At 41.9% G+C, this 18,424-nt stretch overlaps 1 protein-coding gene across 2 annotated transcripts in view; it reads right to left on the bottom strand.

The window, feature by feature from the left end:
* MYZAP (myocardial zonula adherens protein) overlaps nt 1-18,424 on the bottom strand; it is an 87,382-nt gene that overhangs the window by 14,960 nt on the left and 53,998 nt on the right. For both annotated transcript variants that reach the window (XM_034994173.1, XM_034994174.1), the window contains one exon: nt 5,878-5,961. In XM_034994173.1, the coding sequence (XP_034850064.1) occupies nt 5,878-5,961 (84 nt within the window). The remainder of the gene's footprint in view (nt 1-5,877; nt 5,962-18,424) is intronic.

Below are 18,424 nucleotides of genomic sequence, written 5' to 3'. Positions count from 1 at the left end.
CAAAATAATTAGAAGGAAGGGAATAATGAATATCAGAGCAAAACTCAATACAATAGAAAACAGACAACAGAGAATATCAACAAAGCCAAAAACTATTCTAATTTTTTAAAACATCAACAAAATTGATAACCTCCCAGCTAGCCTGATCAAAGAAAGGGGGGTACAAATAAAAGGGATCAAAGAGAAGCTAAAAGGAAACAACTGGATATCTATGTGGAAAAAAATATATTCCTTACTTCACACTGTTTGACAAAAACTAGCTCCAAGTGGATTACAGATCTCAATTAAAAAGCAAAAACTATAAAATGTTTAGGGAAAACCCTAGGAGAAAATCTCTATGATTTTTTGTAGTAGGCAAAGATTTCTTAGCACACAAAAAGCATAAACCATAAAAGAAAAAGTTGATAAACTGAACTTTATCAAAAATAAAAACCAAAAACCATGTCTTCAAGAAAATAAAAAGACGGGCACCTGGCTGGTTCAGTTAGCATGTGCCTCTTGATCTTGGGGTCATGAGTTCGAGCCCCACGTTGGGGGTAGTTTACTTAATTTAAAAAAAAAAAAAAAAAGTCATGAAATGGGAGAAGATATTCACAATACATGTATCTGACAACTGATACCCAGAATATAAAAACAACTCTTACAACTCGATAATAAGAAAACTAAAAACAAAAGAGTACAAAAGAGCCCATACTCTAGGATTTCATTTACCAGAGAATGCAAACAAGTCCATAGTGACAAAAAGTGATAAAGTGACCCCTCCCACTGGAAAAACAAAAACAAAAACATCACTGGCTGCCTGGAGTGGAACAGAGAAAGGGAAACAGGGAGTCTTTGGGAAGTGGTGGAACTGTTCTGTATCTAGATTGTGGTGGTGGTTTCACAGGTACATACAACCGTCAAAAGTCACTGAACTAGACACTGGTTTTTTTTAGCTATAATCGACAGATCACATTATAGTAGTTTCAGGTGTACAAAATGATGATTTGTTATTTATATATACTGTGAAATGACCACCATAATACGTCTAGTTCCCATCTATCACTATACACTTTACACGGATGAGGTTTATGTAATTGAATACACAAGGTTGACAAGAAAAAAAAAAGGTGAGAGCCTGAATATGGGCAGTAGGAGACAAGTTAGAAGAGGGACAGATTAAGAAATAGTTAAAACCGAAAAGTGCCAGGACTCAGTCCAGGAAGACAGAGACTCTGCACTCCGTCCCACAGACTGTACCTAAAGCGAACCCACAAAGAGCAGCCTCACTACTGCCTCGCTTTGTGCTCCCTACAAGGTTGTTTGCTTCTGGGACTGAGCCTCCAGTTCCACGGTTCTCCTGCTTTCAAACATCGCCCCCTTGTGTTCAGATGTGAAATGCAGCTCAGGAGGCTGCATGCCTTCCAGGAACCAAGGACCTGATACTGCACCTCTTGGCATTTTTTGGAAATTACATCACAAATGTACGGCAGCCACCTCCTCCCCCAACTCTCTCGGGCGCAGGGGAGGGAGCGGCTGGAGCTGTAGCACATGCACTAAACAAGAATGTACATCCAATAAAATGCGGACATGGAGCCCCGGTGCCTGGAGCTGCCGCCCCGCTAGTACCCTGGAAAATTAATAATCGTCCCAGGAATGCGCAATGGACACGCTGAGAGGTTTACGTACCATACAACACACATTACGTGCAGGATGAACAAAACCGGGACATGAGACTCCTTTCCTCTGACCTTTGAATTTTGCTGTAAGTTCAGAATTTTCAGCAGAGAAAAAAGGAATGAAATCAGTTCAGAGTTTCAGAAAGCTGATCTACTTTACGGAGGTATATACTTATGATTTTATTTCAGTAACAGTTTCTATATCGGAAATAGGGAATGGGATATTCCTTCAGGAGGCAGGCAAATATAAATTGTTGGGAGAAAAAGAAAAAAAATGAGCATATTTTTGTATCAGGAAGATTTTGCATTGCTTGATGAAAATGCAGTCTGATGGGGCCAGGCTTGAGCAAACTTCTAGGGATCTGGTGGGGCTAGGGGCTCAAAATCTGATGAGTAAGCATCAGTAAGTACCAATGATGGATTCAGAGACCAAAATGTTCCACATTTTCTATTTTAAAAAGGAAGGTGGGGAGGAGAAGGAAGAGGAAGAAATGTGTATCAGTGACAATGAAAGGAGACCCTGGGGCCCAGACAATTGGAAAAACAGTAAACACATATGGCATTTACAGTGAGCCATGTACTTTTCGAATCACTTAATATTAACTAATCCTCGTAACAACTCTATGGGGGAAGACACCATTTTAGAGAAGACTCCCTTTAACAGATGAGCAAACAGAGGCCCAGAGCAGTTAAGTAACTTGCTCAAGATCCCATAACTAGTACGTGGCAGAGCTGAGAATTCAGGCAGCCTATCTCCAGAGTCCGCAATTAGGCCCTTAATAAAAGGTAGCTACTTTATTAATAAGATGGAATATAAGAGGTTACCAGATCTGTCTATCAAAACTTCGCAAGGATATTTGAAATACCACTTTTGGCATCATTCTGGTTTAAAGCAGGCGATGGAAAGCTGTGGTATAAAAAGGACTGGTGTTAGAACAGGCCAAGAGCATAGAAATTCTAAGTGGCCAACAGAACCCTGTATTGTAAAGTGATATAATTAAATTTGGAAAATGTCAGTGTGACTTCATAATCTCAGAAAGACACATATTGCCCCCAATTCTGTCATGATTAAAATCGGCCTAACAGTAGACACAGTGCTTTAGCCATGACCAGTTCCCATGTCCAGGTAGTTTTCAACATAGTTCACCACTAAAATGAACCAGGCCTCCTTGGAGACAAGCCAATACCACATCTTGAAACCGGACAAAAACGAGGATGGCAAGAATGAACCCAGAAGCATCAGGAACCCTGCGATAGAAGCAAAGAAGCTGATGGAAGAGAACTCTCCCCAGCTGAGTCGTGACAATTTGGGCATCAAAAAAAGGAGGAGGAGAAGGAAATTATTATTACGGAAACAAGGTGGTCTGAGAAATACCTTATGTTCAACAGTGTCTCTCAAAGGGAAAGTTAATAGAGAGTGTACACAAAGATAGTTTTAAGAGAAAAAAGGGTGACCATAATAAGCTATGTCACAATTTATATTGATTTTTAAAACTAGAAAGCATTAAAAAAAAACAAACTAGAAAGCATTAATATATAAGGTGATGTAGTTTCTTTTATAGAGTATTAATTATATGTTTGTTTATAAAATTTGTGTCGAGTAAGAAAGAATTACAAAATGAATGAAAAGTCAGGCCATCCCAGGACGTTAGGGCCCACGGAAGGACTGCTTGGCATTGGTAATCCTACGAGAACCAGGTGGGAGGAGGGGCAGAGACCCACTGCCATTAGCAGGTACATACACTTAACAAGGAACCAACAGTCCGCAGTGTGTTTGTACCGTAATAAACTAGGCAAGCAGCCTGAAGAGGAAAACCAAGTACTCAAACTCAACCTCTCATCTCCTAGGAGATGAAATCTATCTACCTGGCCCAATAAAGTAGGGTAAAATGTTAATAAGGAATACATAGTTCTTAATAGTTCTGAAAACTAGGTCAGTGCATCACGATGATAAGGGGTCCTGACTTTGAATCGCCTTGAAGCCTGAGTGTACCCCCGTCCCCCCGAGGATCAGCAGCCTCTGACCTTAGCTACTCAGAAAAGTTACTCTGTCTCCTTTGGATCTGAAAGATCCCTGCCCCTGTCTGGAAAGTGTTACAATGATGTTAACTCTAAGAACACACTGAAATTAGTAAAACAGCCCTGGGAAGATATAAAAAATAAGAACAGAAACAACAAAGAAATAAACACTAACCCGCATCCCCCAGGAGCAGGCCTCAACCAATGGCCGGAGGGAGTCAGTGGACCAAGGCCCAGCTCTCCGACCTTTAGGTAAGGACAACTCAAGAGGCCAGTGCGCAGCGTCTCCTGGAGACCGCCCGGTGGGAGTGAGCTGCGGCTGCCACGATGGCAGCCTCCTCGGCAAGGCACCATCCTCTCCCTGACTCATCCCCCCACCTTCCTCTACTGGGGCTTCCTGGGATCGTCCACCAAATCTACCATGTGGACTAATAGCCACATCTCAGGGTCTGGGCAAGAGGGGCTTAAGAACTCGAGCATTAAAGCCCCCACGTGTGTAATGCTGTTCTCTACGCACAGGATCCCCTTGTGCTTTCATAATCTACTAGCAGGAGAGCTGGCTTGAGGGGCACAGGGTGTGGGGGGGCGCTGGTGGGCACTGCCTCTCCTGTCAGCATCTTCTTCCCCTCCCTGGACCTACGGGCTCCCACCAGGACACTCGCTTCAGATCTCACTGGGGAAGAAGGTGTGATTCCTCCCACTGGGAGCTGTGATTTGGGAGGAAGTTCTTAGAAACGTCCCATCGTAAGGCTGGAGCTGCACATAGGGACTGCAGAGAGGAAGGCAGGAGGGGGACAGGGCAAGTGCCCATTTACTCGGCTGTCCCCACACGGAGACTCTTGAGCTTGAATCTACCCCCAGGTCCCTGTGGGCCATGACTTTTATAGGCAGCTCCCCAAACACAGAGTACATGAAAACACAGTTCGTCCTTCCCACAAACACAGTGGTTAAGAGCCCAGGCTTTGAATTCAGGCTTACCCATTTCTACTGTCACCTTGGGCAGGCTCCTTCATGCCCCTGAACCTCAGTCTGCCCATCTATAAAATGGGAGAAAGACAATCTAATTCCTAGGGCATTAACTTAAGAGGTTAAGAAACATGCCAGGCACGTTCTCTGCACTCTCACTGCCCGGTCACACACATGTAGGTGAGCTACCATCCTCGTTCTGTAATTCTAAGAAAGCTCCCAGCATCACCCAGCTAATAAGAGGCAGATCTAGGGTTCAAACTTGGGCAAGTCTGATTCCGCTCTTAGCCTCCACATTACACAAAGCATGTGGAAAGCAGTTAACAGCGCCCAGCGACACCAGGTGCTTCACCAATGTCGTCTCTGTCGTGTCTCCGTCCTTCATCATTGTCTCCTGGGCTGTCTCCCTCGGGGGAAGAACTATGTTGAGGGCCACAGACAAGGAGAGATTCATGAGGCTCAAAAGGAAGAGGCTCAATGCCAAGCTCTTAATAAAGAGCCTTCAGAGTGAATAGATTTTGGCTTCTCCTTCCATTAATACCTAAGCTCTTAAGGTTCTTCCAACTCCATAATTTCCTTTTCTGGAACCTACACCAAATCTTCAAAATGACTTTCAAAAAAGCCAGAAAGTCAGGAAGACTAAATATCTTCAAAGTTTCAGGTGAAATTAAGTCACCTCTAAACCTGTTGACTCTGTGTCAGAGCAGTGGATTCGGAACCCATCTCTCAGCTTTGGCTCCAGCGTTAACCAAGCTGGGTGATCGTGAGCAAAACCACCTGCCTTCTCCGGGCCTCCTCTTATTTTTTTTTTCTGGGCCTCCTTTTGAAACATTTGTCAATATAAAGTAATGATCCTTGTCTTGCCTTTCTTAAAGTTGCTGAGAGAACCATGTGAGGAATGTCCATGAAAATACCTCACAAGTTATAAAGCCCTACATACATGTGGGAAATTATCAGTGTTATTTAACAGCTTATCAGACTTGCTAGGAAAATTCTTGAACAAGAAAAATGAGAGCCAAAAAGCAGAGGTGGGCAGCAGTCTGGGATGAGGAGAGTCAGTTGGTAAAGAAAAACTAGCTGTCAGAATCTCATTTTCAGTGTTGGCAGTTAACCTTCAATCAATTTTATAAGGCCAGGAAATAGCCATATTTTTAATTAAGTGTCTGTGGTAGGCTCAGCAACATAAAATTTAATGATAGAGAAGACACCAGCTTAAAGAAACACAGCTTCTTACCTCTCCTTCTAAGAACGAGATCTTTTCTAAAAGCTGCAATATTAAGAGCTGTTTCTGCTGCACCTTTTTCTTTAATGATTCAATCTAGAAAGAAACAAATTAAAAATTGTTAATAAAAACAATAAAGAATTGTAGAAGTACAAGTTAATCAACTGGAAGAGACGCCTTTGGTTTTCATCTAAATAGAACCCTCAGTTTGGTTCTCTGTGTCTCATGGAACAGTGTTTAACACGAGTTGCTCCCCGGAATAGAGGGTTCTGCAGCCACATGATTTTGGAGTCACATCTCATTAGGTTTGTTTGACACACTGATTTTGCTGTGTAACCCTTATTAACATCCCATATATGTGCCAGAGAGCATGCTTTGGGAGATGCAGATGCAACTCTACAGAAAAAAATTATTCAGCTTAAATTTGTGAGGCAGCCCACATTTCAAACATTCAGCGCTGTTATTCCTGCTAATAGATTCATATTTGTTCAAGCAGGTGTCAAAAGTTTTGGTCTGGGAAAAGGGTCACTGTCACTAAAAGTGCAAGTGGAATTAAGAGGATCCAGGACTCATGTGGCCTGGGATAAAGAGACTTGAGCTGGGTGTTCACCTTTGTTTTTACAACATGGTCTATCTTCAGCTACTCTAACTCTGCTTTTCATTCATCTCATGTTCCACAGACCAACCATAGATGCCCTAAAAGCAGGAACCAGGGTGCTCTATTCCAGGCTATGTTGTAGACGATAGACAATCGTGGGAACAGTATGCGGGTTCAGTCAATAACTGGTGATTTTGAAGAACACGCTAATTTTCCAACAATCTCGTATATTCAATTTGTGCATTTGCAAAATCTTTTTGAAAAATCCTTCTCAGTGCAAAATGACACATAATCCCCCTTTAGAAGTGAATCTGGAAGGAGCTAGGATAAGAAAAAAGTACAACTGCATTGCCCTTTGACCCAGCAATCCCATTCCTAGAAATAGATCCCCAAAGACACATTGGCTAAAATATAAAATGACTTGGGTGCCTGGGTGGCTCAGATGGTTAAGCATCTGCCTTCGGCTCGGGTCATGATCCCAGGGTCCTGGGATCGAGTCCTGCATCGGGCTCCTGGCTTGGCGGGGAGCCTGCTTCTCCCTCTGACCCTCTCCCCTCTCATGCTGTTTCTCTCCTGCTCACTCTCTAATAAATAAATAAATAAGATTTAAAAATAAATAAATAAATAAATAAATAAAATATAAAATGACTTGGACGAAGGATTTTTGGTTTTTAGAAGACACAAAGGAAACAGAACTCCATCAATCAATAAGTGGCTAGTTAAATAAACCACGGTTCATCATGACAATGGACAGCTATGAAGATCTTTAGAACAGATACGGTATATTGTAAGGAATATACAGTATGAAAGCTTTAGCGTAAAACAGATGAGGCCATCTGAATGCATATATATTTGCAAAAAGAAATTCTGCAAAGATCAAAGAAACCTTAATTATTAAGAAATACTTGCCAACAGGGAAAGAAGGAAATTAGAGGAGGCAGAAGAAAAGATTTTTTGATAATACCTTCTTACCTACATTTAATTTTGAAAGCACATTTTAGAGATTAAGAGAATAAAACTAAACCAAAAAGAAAAAAAAGCGAATCTGAAAACTTGAAAACAAATCGAAATAAAGGAACTTAACTGTATATCCAGTTGGTGAAAATAACTCAAGTGTTGTTTGAACAAGCTAATTTGATTCTGTTTTTAGTGGATTGTATTCTAAAAATAAACAGAACTGCAAAGAAATCTCGTGTTCACTAGGAAAACTGTTGGTAATAATATTGGTATTGTTGTTTTGAAACTATTTGAGATTTTGCAGTATAATAATGTTTGGAACCAAGGTTTTAGTGTAAGAGAAAGAAATACAATGTGAAATCAAAGAAATAAAGTTTTGTTAAATTTGAAATGAAAATATCGGTATGAACTCATAATTAATATTTTATTTTCATTTGTTAAGTATGCTTTTCCTAACTCTGTCCACTGAGGAAACTTAGATATAATAACAACAATAAGCACATAACATATCCAGATTGTGGCATCTAAATACCAACCCTCACCAACAAAACACAGGTCATCTTGGAGGAACAACTCATTTCAAGGTGTAAAAATATGCTAGGGGAACCCAAGACACCTTGTGATGCCTGAAAACAAATACTTGAAGGGTCTCCCTTGGGCCAAGGATTGGGACAATGTTAGCATCAAAAAGAATAATGAATGTAATTGAGTCAAACACATGGAATAAATATGTTTTTAAAACCTTGAGTATGTTATGATTCTTCAAAAACTGAAACCAACAGCAACACCATTGGGAGTGACTAGGGAACCAATTCCTTACTTAGAAACTTGGCAACTTAGAGGCAGAATAAAGCATGTAGCCTGCCTTTCTTGTACAAACTGCATTTTGAGATTACTAAGAAGTCCTAGTTAATGAGGGAAAGAGTTTTATTTTTCAGAAGAATGCCAGTGAAGGGGGAAAGAATGATGGATTTAGAAAATCACCATTGTGCAATCCCTAGGAAATAACTGGCTCATTATTATTAGAAGAATTAACAGATGAACGAGTCAGGGGCACAGCTAAGGAGGAACTTTACAACTGTGTTTTGGGGTGACCCCATCTGAATCCGTGATTGGCCTCAGCATCACCCAAGGCAATCAGACATGACGCACCGCCGAAGACAGAGTAAATCGCACAGCCCCAGGAAGTATCCTTGCTTCCACCCGCAATAAAGGTAAAACTGAATCTCACCAAGCTGCTAGAGCTAATAAACAAAAAGTCAAATCCCGAATGTGGGAACGTTTATAGGACAACTGACTCAGTTCCTGCAATGTCACTGGGTGCAGAAACCTCGGCAGGGGAGGAGGGTACACAGGGAGAAGCATGTTCTAGATTAAAAGACTCTAGAAACATAACCACCAAACAAATGGCGTCTCTGTATACTGACAAAGCTTCAGTAAAAAAGCCATTTTAAAGACATTTAAGAAAATTTTAGGACCGATAGGTATTACATGATACCAAGGAATTATCATTAATTTTGTTCAGTGTTACAATGGCATTATGAGTATATAAGAAAAAGTCCATATGTTTTTGAGATGGATAGTGAAGTGTATAGGAAACATAAGCAGGATGTCTAGGACTTGCCTTAAAATTACAAAACTACACGAGGGGGAAAAAGAGGAAAAGAAGGGGCAAATAGAGCCAAGTTCTGCTGTTTGTTGAATCTGGTCATGAGTCTAAGGGGCTTCATCGATTAGTGTCTCTGTCCTGAGTGCATCTGACATTTTCGTGATAAAATATTTTAAATTCCGCCCAGTGCCAAAAAATATAATCCTCCCACATAAAAAGCCATACAAAACAATATAATAAGAAACATTTAAGAAAAACTGTCCGATGTTGATAATAATTAAAGAAATTATAATTAAAAACAGTAACAAGTTACCCTTTAATAACAATTAACTGTACCCAAAACTACCGGCTGCAGAAATCAGTGTTGAAAGAGCTGGGAGAGGCAGCCTCTCTCGTGTGTTGCAGGTGCCATTGTAAATTAGAATGACCCTTTGGGCAATTTAGTAATAAATATTAAGAGCCATAAAGCTGTTCATACCCTTTGACCCACTAATCCCACTCCTGGGAATTTATCCTAAGGATATAATTCAGACATAGGAAAAAAAGCTATATATACAAAGATGTTCTTGCTCCTATTATTTATAATAGAAACTGGAAATAACCTTAATGTCTAGCAGTAAAGCACTGGGTAGTACATTATGGAATAGCAATTTGATGGAATATATGACACAGATACTACAAACAAATATACTGCAAAATGTAAAAATGTTTGCAAAAAGCCTCAGGGATAAAAATAAAAAACAAAGCTTACAATGATCAAAGGTAAAAGCTGGAAGTTAGATAAACGAAATTGTACTGAGATTAGAGTAGGATTATGGGCAAAAGGAAAGTTTCTTTTTCTTTAAATTTCCTTCGATATTTGTAGGAATAGTTTTCAAAAATCATCCTTACAGTGTTCCTCTTTCATTCCTTCCTATAGTATTAAGATTTTTTTAAAAAACTGACTTGAATTCTTTAAATGAGAGGCAAGATGGGTACTGAAATTAGCTACAGGGTTCCAGGGAGGTCTATGTAAATTTCATCAACTAACATAAAAAGGGACTTCGAATACACTTGCTTCACTCTCTCTGAAGTAATCGGAATGGTTGGTGAGTCCAGGGAAGCAAGAGATGTGGTAGAAGGACACCCTAATGAAGAGTTCACAGGAAGATACGGCGGATTTTCATTTAAAAAAGGAGTAGATACAAGGCAGAGATGTCACCTGGAGGATGCAGAGAGAGAGGGGAAATCTGGGAGTTCTAAGAGGACAGAGGGCTGATGCTGGAGCAAACAGGCCCCATCTTCTGGGGTGACAGAATGGCTCTGGGAAGGATTTGGGGGTGCTGAAGCTTCTGCCGACAAGTCTCACCTTTCAGCAACTGAACCTTCAAGAAGCGCTCATGCTCTTGCACTAAGTGAATGCTGTGCCCGCGCATTTGCTTTCATCCTTGAGCGTTCCTTACGGAAGCATCTTCAACAGGGGTTGACTTGTTCAGATTAGAGAAAAAAGGACACCAAGGATGGCAGGCAGTGCATGCCTTGGCCCTCCTGCCCTACAAGGGGTGCCAACTTGGAATCCCAACTCAGGGGACTGCCCCTGGAGCACAACCCACCTGTCCTCCTATGAGACACCCATCATGAGGCACAATCTCTAAATCCCACATTTGAGGGGTAAGTGGTGTTATTTCTGACTGCCAACTTCAAAGTGCCTTCAGATATTGTCTCCTATAGAGCCCAGCACAGGATAAACACTCAAAATCTAGCTACTACTATGTTATTACTGGTATTCCTCCCCCCCCACCAGACTGTGAGCTTCTTGAGAGTAAAGACCTTGGTCATCTTTCTACTCTAACGAATGAATGAATTATGACTCCATCCATCCATCTCTCAACAATCTATCCCTTAGACTCCAGGGGCAAAATTGTCTAGAACAGACTCTTGGAGGGCCTGATGAACCAGCGTGGAGGTAGTCCCAAAAGCACCCCCAAAATCAGGGGCCACTCCAAAATCCAGGGTATGATGCAGCTGGCATGCAACCTTTGCTCTTTTCCATACATTAAAGTTTGTAAATTTGACCTTGAAGAGCTTTGTGTCTTCATGAAGATGCATTTAGGTCTAGCTGTCACCAGGTGGTGGTAAATGACCCAAGCGCCCAGGCTCAAATCAGGGCATTAAGAAATGAGAAATTAGAAACGCTTATTTTCCAGACCTCATCCATTTTACTTAACAGGAACATAATCTTGTCACAACAGTTAAATTTCAACATCAAATAGTGGATCCCCTTACAGAACAAAGGAAGAAACCCGTCTTGGTAAAATCTGGAACCTCTTAACTAATATTAATAGAATTTTTTTCTTAGTTTTGTCTCAATAAGCATGTTTCTTTGTAATTCAACTGAATATGTGAATTGTAGCCTAATGCTCATGCAGGATGCTAGATCTCTTAAAGCTACAGCCAGTTTGGTATTTACAGTGGTATGGGGTGGGGGCGTGGAGGTGTAGCCTAAAGTTAATGGCTTTTCTTCATATTAACCACCATGGAGTTAGCTCCCTAGGTGATTTGAGCTAAGCAGTCCCTCTGAGGCCACGGCCACACAATGGAATCACCTAAGGGGAGCTTTTACAAAATACTGACTTCTAGGCCTATCCCCAGAGATCCTGAATATATCACTCTCCTCCTTAAAAACCCTCCCAAGCTTCTGACATTTAAACTCCCTAGCATGGACATGAGGCCCTCCTCCTATGGTCCCACTATCTCCCCACTGTCATTTCAGGCCTGTCCTGTCCCAGATGAACCCTACATTTAAACCACTCTATCCTCTCAGCACTCCACAGACATATAGTGGTTCTTCATGTCTCCCTTTTCTGTTCTACCTCAGCCCTTCGAACAAACCCCCGTTAAGGCCCCTGACCACCCCGACCTTCCTTTGTTCACATCTTTCTCTTGCACTAGACAGACAGCACATCCACAGGGGCACGTATCTACTCTATCAATGATCTTATATAAAAGAACTGTTCTCTTAGAAGATGTAATCGCCCTTGTCAATCCGCACATTTTTATAACCTACTTTTGGGGGGAGAAATGCTATAGTGACAGGACTCCTGATTTCTTTCGAAAAGAGCTTGTATGTCAACCAGAACAAAGTGAAACTCTACCAAATTTTAGGAAGGGCCTGTTATGGATTTGAAGCAACCCTAGAAGTTGCAAGGCTTCTCAGCTTCCTGAAACTTCTTTCCCGTTAGTGACAGACATATAGGTCACAGGTCATTTCAGGTCACTGTCAGAGAAGATACAGCTCTATGATTAGAATTATGTGACTAGTACCCGATTGTGTGAAGCTCACAAAACATAACTCACAATTGAGGTTGAGGATGTGAACAGAAAGTAATGAAAGTAAGAAATGCAGCTCACCTAAGTATTAAATACTAGACGGCACTTGATAGGTTTTTTTTTTTTAAGAAACTGTGCTTTAGGGTGTCGTGTGTTACCAGCTGGCAAATGATAATATGCATGTCTCTGGAAAATGCCTTACATAAAACCATAAACACACCGAAATGGAGCACAATACTAGAAAGTATGTTAAAAACGGATGATCACGTCGAATCACATTAAAATCCGGCAAGGTAAAGGGAATTAGATTTTTTCGATGCAGACTAAGTCTATGATATAATTGTTTATTTTCTTTGAAATTTGTTTAATTTTGTTTTCATTCAAAGTTTAGAAATAACCAATTAAGGCCCACAGGCACATTTATTCAGAATCAGGGTATGAGGGCTGTGTGTGTGCACATGCGTGTGTTTAGTGAAACTTGACCACACGTTAATAAAGCTCCCAACCTCTATCACCAACACTTCTGATCTGCTACTCTTGCCCACAGACGCTCATTTCAAAAGGCTTTCTGCTTTAAACCACGTTTATGAAGAAATAATTCATTTTTCCACTGAAAAATGTATCAAAGATGAATAACTGCCAATTAAAACTTCTAATCAAAAATGAGATAACCAGGGTTATGAATTCTAGGTAAAAGTAAAGGAATAGGATTCTTTATTATATGAGTCCTTGTTGACTTCTCAGGGGAAATTTATGCTGTTAGAGTATCTGAAAAGCTCATAAGAAAAACTGAAGATTCCCATTATTGTTTTCAGCCCCCGTAGAGGACCAGTGAATCCGTGAAATGACCAGAGCAGGCATAGAACAGGACAGCCAAGAACTTTCTAGAACTCACTCAGGCATGTAGTCACCTTCTCCTTTTGCCTCCTCTTGTCCTGACAGGGCCTTTTTTGCCACCCAAACTCTTGTTTCCCTCTGTGATCTAGAAAATAATTGTCCTCATTTCCCTTAACAAAATCAGCATCATGCTCCATCTTCACATACCCCACCATGAGAAATGAGAATAATGGATACTCTCCACTCTTCCTCTGAAAAGGTTTTTCATGTTTGCGACAGCCACTCTTAATTCTATCTCAGAAGTCTTGTAACGCTGTAATTTCATAGTTATTGTATTTTTAAAGTGCATTCTCCTTGATAAAGACCACCGCAGTAAGAATTTAAAAAATAATAAAGTTACTCTCTTTTCCTAAAAAATAATAAAGCACAGGGAGATATGACAAGATCAGAATCTGCCCTGCACTAATGCAACATAAAAGAACAGTTTAAAAAGGCAAGGAAAATGGTACATTATCTCATTCTGGGGGCAGTGAAGGGAATGAATTAAGGCCACAACAAAACGAAACTGAAAAATTGCTAAATGAAGCTCTGAGTGGGGAAGATGAAAAATCAATGAAGGAACGGAGGGGAAAAGGTACATTTTTCATCTTCATGATGCTTGATTGGGTTTGTAGAAATTCATTTTCAATTAATGTGTCTTGTGGCATTCCGCCAGGCTAGATATGAACAGGGCACATATTTTAATCAATTTTTTCTATTAAGTTTGAAGTAATATATAATAATAGAACGATACCATTCAAAAGGATCAGTTGAAACTGGCTTCTGAGGTAAAATAATCTAATTTGGTTTGATTTCTATCTTCTATTAAAGATAACCCAACTTCTCTTTAAGGAGAGGAACGACGCCTGCTTCTCCTGGGTGCCTAACACAACGGGGCCTATAAACATCAGGGAAGGATGAACAAACTGGCTTTCTGATCTGAGGGGGAATAACATACCACTGGGAAGGAAGATAGAGGGGTGTCCTGGGGACAGGGCTGTTGCTGGGTTTGCTCATTATCCTCAGAAACAACCCTAGGAGCGGTCATCCCCACAGAGGAGGAAACGGAGCTTCCTAGAGTTTTAGCATCCGTCATTCCCTCAGCGATCACCTAGGATCACCTCTGCGTCAGGCCCAGTGTTAGGCGCTGGGTGCACAGCAGGCAGCCAGGAAGACCTGATCTCCACCTTCACGGACCACACGGACCACTGAGGAAGGCGGGCAGTAAGCAGAGAAACACCCCAGAAAGTGCGATAAAGGGAGAGGCACAGAGATGGTTTGTACCCCGGAGGCAGGATGCACCTGCCGACTGCCGATGGGGTGAGGGAAGGAAGGGGTCAGACCTGGGGCTGAAGAGGGTGACCGGCTCATCCCAGCTTGCCCAGGGCTGCCCAGGCTTTAGCACTGGGATCTCATGTGCCGGGAGCTTTCTCCGTGGCAGGCAAACCAGGACAGCTGGTCACCTGAGAGCTGGATGCCGGCAGGGCTGAGATCTAAATCTACATCTCCCTGATGTCGAGGCCCCAGCTCTTTCTCTCGCCACACTGATGTTCAGGGGTGTGCTTCCACCCTCCCTGTGGTGACGGCCTATCACTGCAATGGGGCCGGGAATTAGGCAAGGCTGGGAGGAATGTTGGCTGGGATCTTCCTTTACAGAGCATCTGCGGCGGCCCGAAGTCTTGAGGCTGTTCTTTTTCCCTCTGACTTTAGAGGAGGAAAGTGGAAAGTAGAAGCGGGGAAGAGGGCACTCGATGTGTCCCTAGCCCCATGCTTTCCTTGATAGCTGCAGTATCAGGGACAAAAGACCCTCCGCTGAACAGGAACGTCCAGGGAAAGAACGGTTTCAGACGAACGTAAGATGAGGCACATGACAGCCCGAGCTCCACAGGTGGGACAGAGCTGGTGCCTAAACAGTGGTGGTTTTTAAAATGTTCCTAAGTTCAAGTGTCCTGGAGTGTGGCCCCTCACCCGCACTGGCCAGGCTTCTCCTGGGAGCCTCCAAGCTGCCCTTCTGGCTTCTCTCCCCTCCTATTCACCTAGCTCCCTCCTGCCTGAGGCATCACTCTGGGGTCAGATCTGACCAGGCAGAGGGCCCCACTGAGGAATCTGGAGGAGGGTAACACCAGACATTGTCTCAGCTTGGTGCCGAGGGGGTGCGAACCCACAACTGGTCTCCACCTCATTTCCAGGCTCTCCATTATCTCTCCCCAGTCGGATCCAGTCAAACTAGACTGGTAGCTCTCCGAACTCACCCTAAACTTTCTGGTCTCCATGTCTTTGGTTTCTGTTGGTTTGTTGTTGTTATTCTATATGTTGTCTGGCATGTCCTTTTCCACCCATTCAATCCCTGCCTAGAAAAATCCAACCCAACCTGCAAGACGTGATCATATATCACCTCCTCCCCAAGGCCTCTGCACCCACATCAGCATTAGTCAACGCTTAGGGACTCTGCGCCAAACCCCTAGCCTGTGTTACATCAGTCAAGCCTTAAAACAGCCTCTGAAGCAGGTATGGTTAGGATCGTCCTCATTTGGTTGATAAGGAAACTGAATGTTGGAGAAGAAGTAACTTGCTCAAGATATAAAGTCTAGTCAAGAGAGGAGCAGATGCAAAGCCAGATTCAATTTACTCAAAGCCTATGAACTTAATCACTCCTGTCCCCACCGGCTTCTCTGTCCCCAGCAAGCAGTTCATACCCCTGCTTAATACCTGTCATAGTTGGCCTTGAGTTCTAACAAGTTTTAGTATCAACCAGAAAGTCCTTTAAGGGCAAGAACTCACGTCCATGTTTGCATTTGGTTCATGAAAGGCGCTTATTAAATGTGTTTTGATGGACCCATCAGGGCAGGAGAACAGGAGTATTTACAGACAGCAGCACAAGGGAAGCGACTCCAGCTTGATAAAGGGGCCATGCAAAACTCAGTGGGGCAAGGATGGAATGTTCGGTAAACGCTGTTAGAGAAACAAGCTTTTCGTGAGAAAAAAAAGAAAACCCACAAAATGAAAAATGCAGCCCTATTCACACTATAAACACAAAAATAAATTCCACATGGATTATTCTTTATTTGTTCAGCAAATATTTATTGAGCACCTACTATATGCCAGTGACTGTTCCAGATGTTAGGAGCATAGCCAAGAGCAAAACAGAGAAAAGCCACTGCCCTCGTGGAGCTTACATTCTAGTGGGGGCAAACAGACAACAAATAAGTATGCAAAACAGAGAAGTGTAGTATATACTAGGATGTAAGTGCTATGGAGAAAAAGAGTGAGAGAAGATAAAGGGTATGAGTGTGGTGGGGGTTGTAACTAAAGCCATAAAGATGAAAAGCTATCACAAAAATATCCTGATGGCAAACAAACAAGACACACAACACAGCACCAAAGGATTGACAAGTTTATACCAAAATGTAAAACACACGTGCATTATACAAGATACCATAAACAAACAAACAAACAGTGGCTGGGAGAAGGTAACAGCATACAAACACTTTGTGACAAATGATCAGTATCGGTAGTACCCAGAGTTCTGACAAATCAGCAGAAGTGATAGCCACACAGGAAAGTGGACAAAAGAGAAGAGCGGCCAATTCACGAAGGCGGAAGCCTGCATGGTCAACACGCTGATGAAAAGATGCTCAGCGGCACCCATAGTGATGAGCAGTAACTGGGCTGGAGCAAATCAGAGTCAAAGAGCTACTATTTCACAACTGGCTAAAATTATAGTCCAGCGGCGCCAAGAGGTGGTGAGGATGTGGGGAAACCCACCCTCCCGGTGGGTGGAACTGGGCGCACCCCCCGGAGACCAACTGGGCAGTATCTAGCAGAGGGGAGACTGCGCAACCCAAGGCCCCAGCAGCTCCTCCTCCAGCCACGTTCCCTAACTACAGAAGCAAAGAGACTGTTTGGCACTGTTTGCAAAGGAATACAAATTTGGAAACAAGCTAAATATCTATCAATAGGACACATGATGATACATTAATACAATGAAGTATTAGAGATCCATTAAAATAAATAATGTAGCTCTTTGTGACATCAAAAACAAAATTGGGGAAAAGAGTAAGTTGAATACTATATACAATAATATCTACTTACTTACATGTTATAAAGATGAACATACATTTTTAAACACGTACATTAGGCTAAATACTGATAATAGATACATATGTATGTAGTAAAAGCATCAAAACATGGCCTGGATGGAGACCAAAAGGCTTCTGAAGAGGGAGAGAGTGGAGAAGAAGGAAAAAGATCAGAGGAATAGAAAGAACCTCTTCTTGCTACTGTTTTCTTTTACTTGGAAAAAATCTGAAATATGCCAAAATGTTAACATTTTGTCACTTCTAGAGGAGAGTACCTGGGTCTTTGTTTTTACCATTCTCTGTAATCTTCCATATTAAAATTTTTTTTCCAATTAAAAAATACACAAAATTGGGGCGCCTGGGTGGCTCAGTCGGTTAAGCGACTGCCTTCGGCTCAGGTCATGATCCTGGAGTCCCGGGATCGAGTCCCGCATCGGGCTCCCTGCTCGGCAGGGAGTCTGCTTCTCCCTCTGACCCTCCTCCCTCTCATGCTCTCTGTCTCTCATTCTCTATCTCGCAAATAAATAAATAAATAAAATCTTTAAAAACAAAAACAAACAAACAAAAAATACACAAAATAAGAAGCAAAGAATGAACACTGGCTTTGGAGCCAAAGATCTTGTGGCCCCAGCACCATCATCATTTGCTGAGAGACTGCCAGCTACTTATTTAAGACGCTAAGCTTCAGTTTCCTGTGCCAAAAAAAAAATTGTATAAATCATATGCCCCACAAGAGGATGAATGTGGGAATGTTGGGTCTAGACGCATGGCCGAGAAGCATGAGAAACATTCAGTAGCTGATAGTTACTTGGAACATGAGTGGAGTCTCACAAACTATGGGTAGAACGTGGGCACGCAGGTCTCTGAGAAATATTTTACAGCCAACTACAAACAATCTCAACGAAGAAGAAAGTGAATTCAGTGACATTTACAAAGAAAAGACCTGCTCCCTCAAAAGGACAGTTTGTATCCTGAATATATTAATCAGCAGGTATCATAAAATAAACCTTCAATATTTCCATAACGTATAGGGGGGAAAAAAGGTTTGCACACACAGTGAGCTTTCTGATCCCTTCTAAAAACCTCACATTTTAGTGAATAATATGTTGAACATGAGAATTTGAAACTGTA

Source organism: Mirounga leonina, unplaced genomic scaffold (genome assembly GCF_011800145.1).
Source record: "Mirounga leonina isolate KUSES-001 unplaced genomic scaffold, KU_Mleo_1.0 Mir_91, whole genome shotgun sequence".
In the NCBI taxonomy this organism is placed as follows: domain Eukaryota; kingdom Metazoa; phylum Chordata; class Mammalia; order Carnivora; family Phocidae; genus Mirounga; species Mirounga leonina.
Note: the sequence above shows the minus strand (reverse complement) of the source record. Positions and strands in the feature narration are given on the sequence as shown.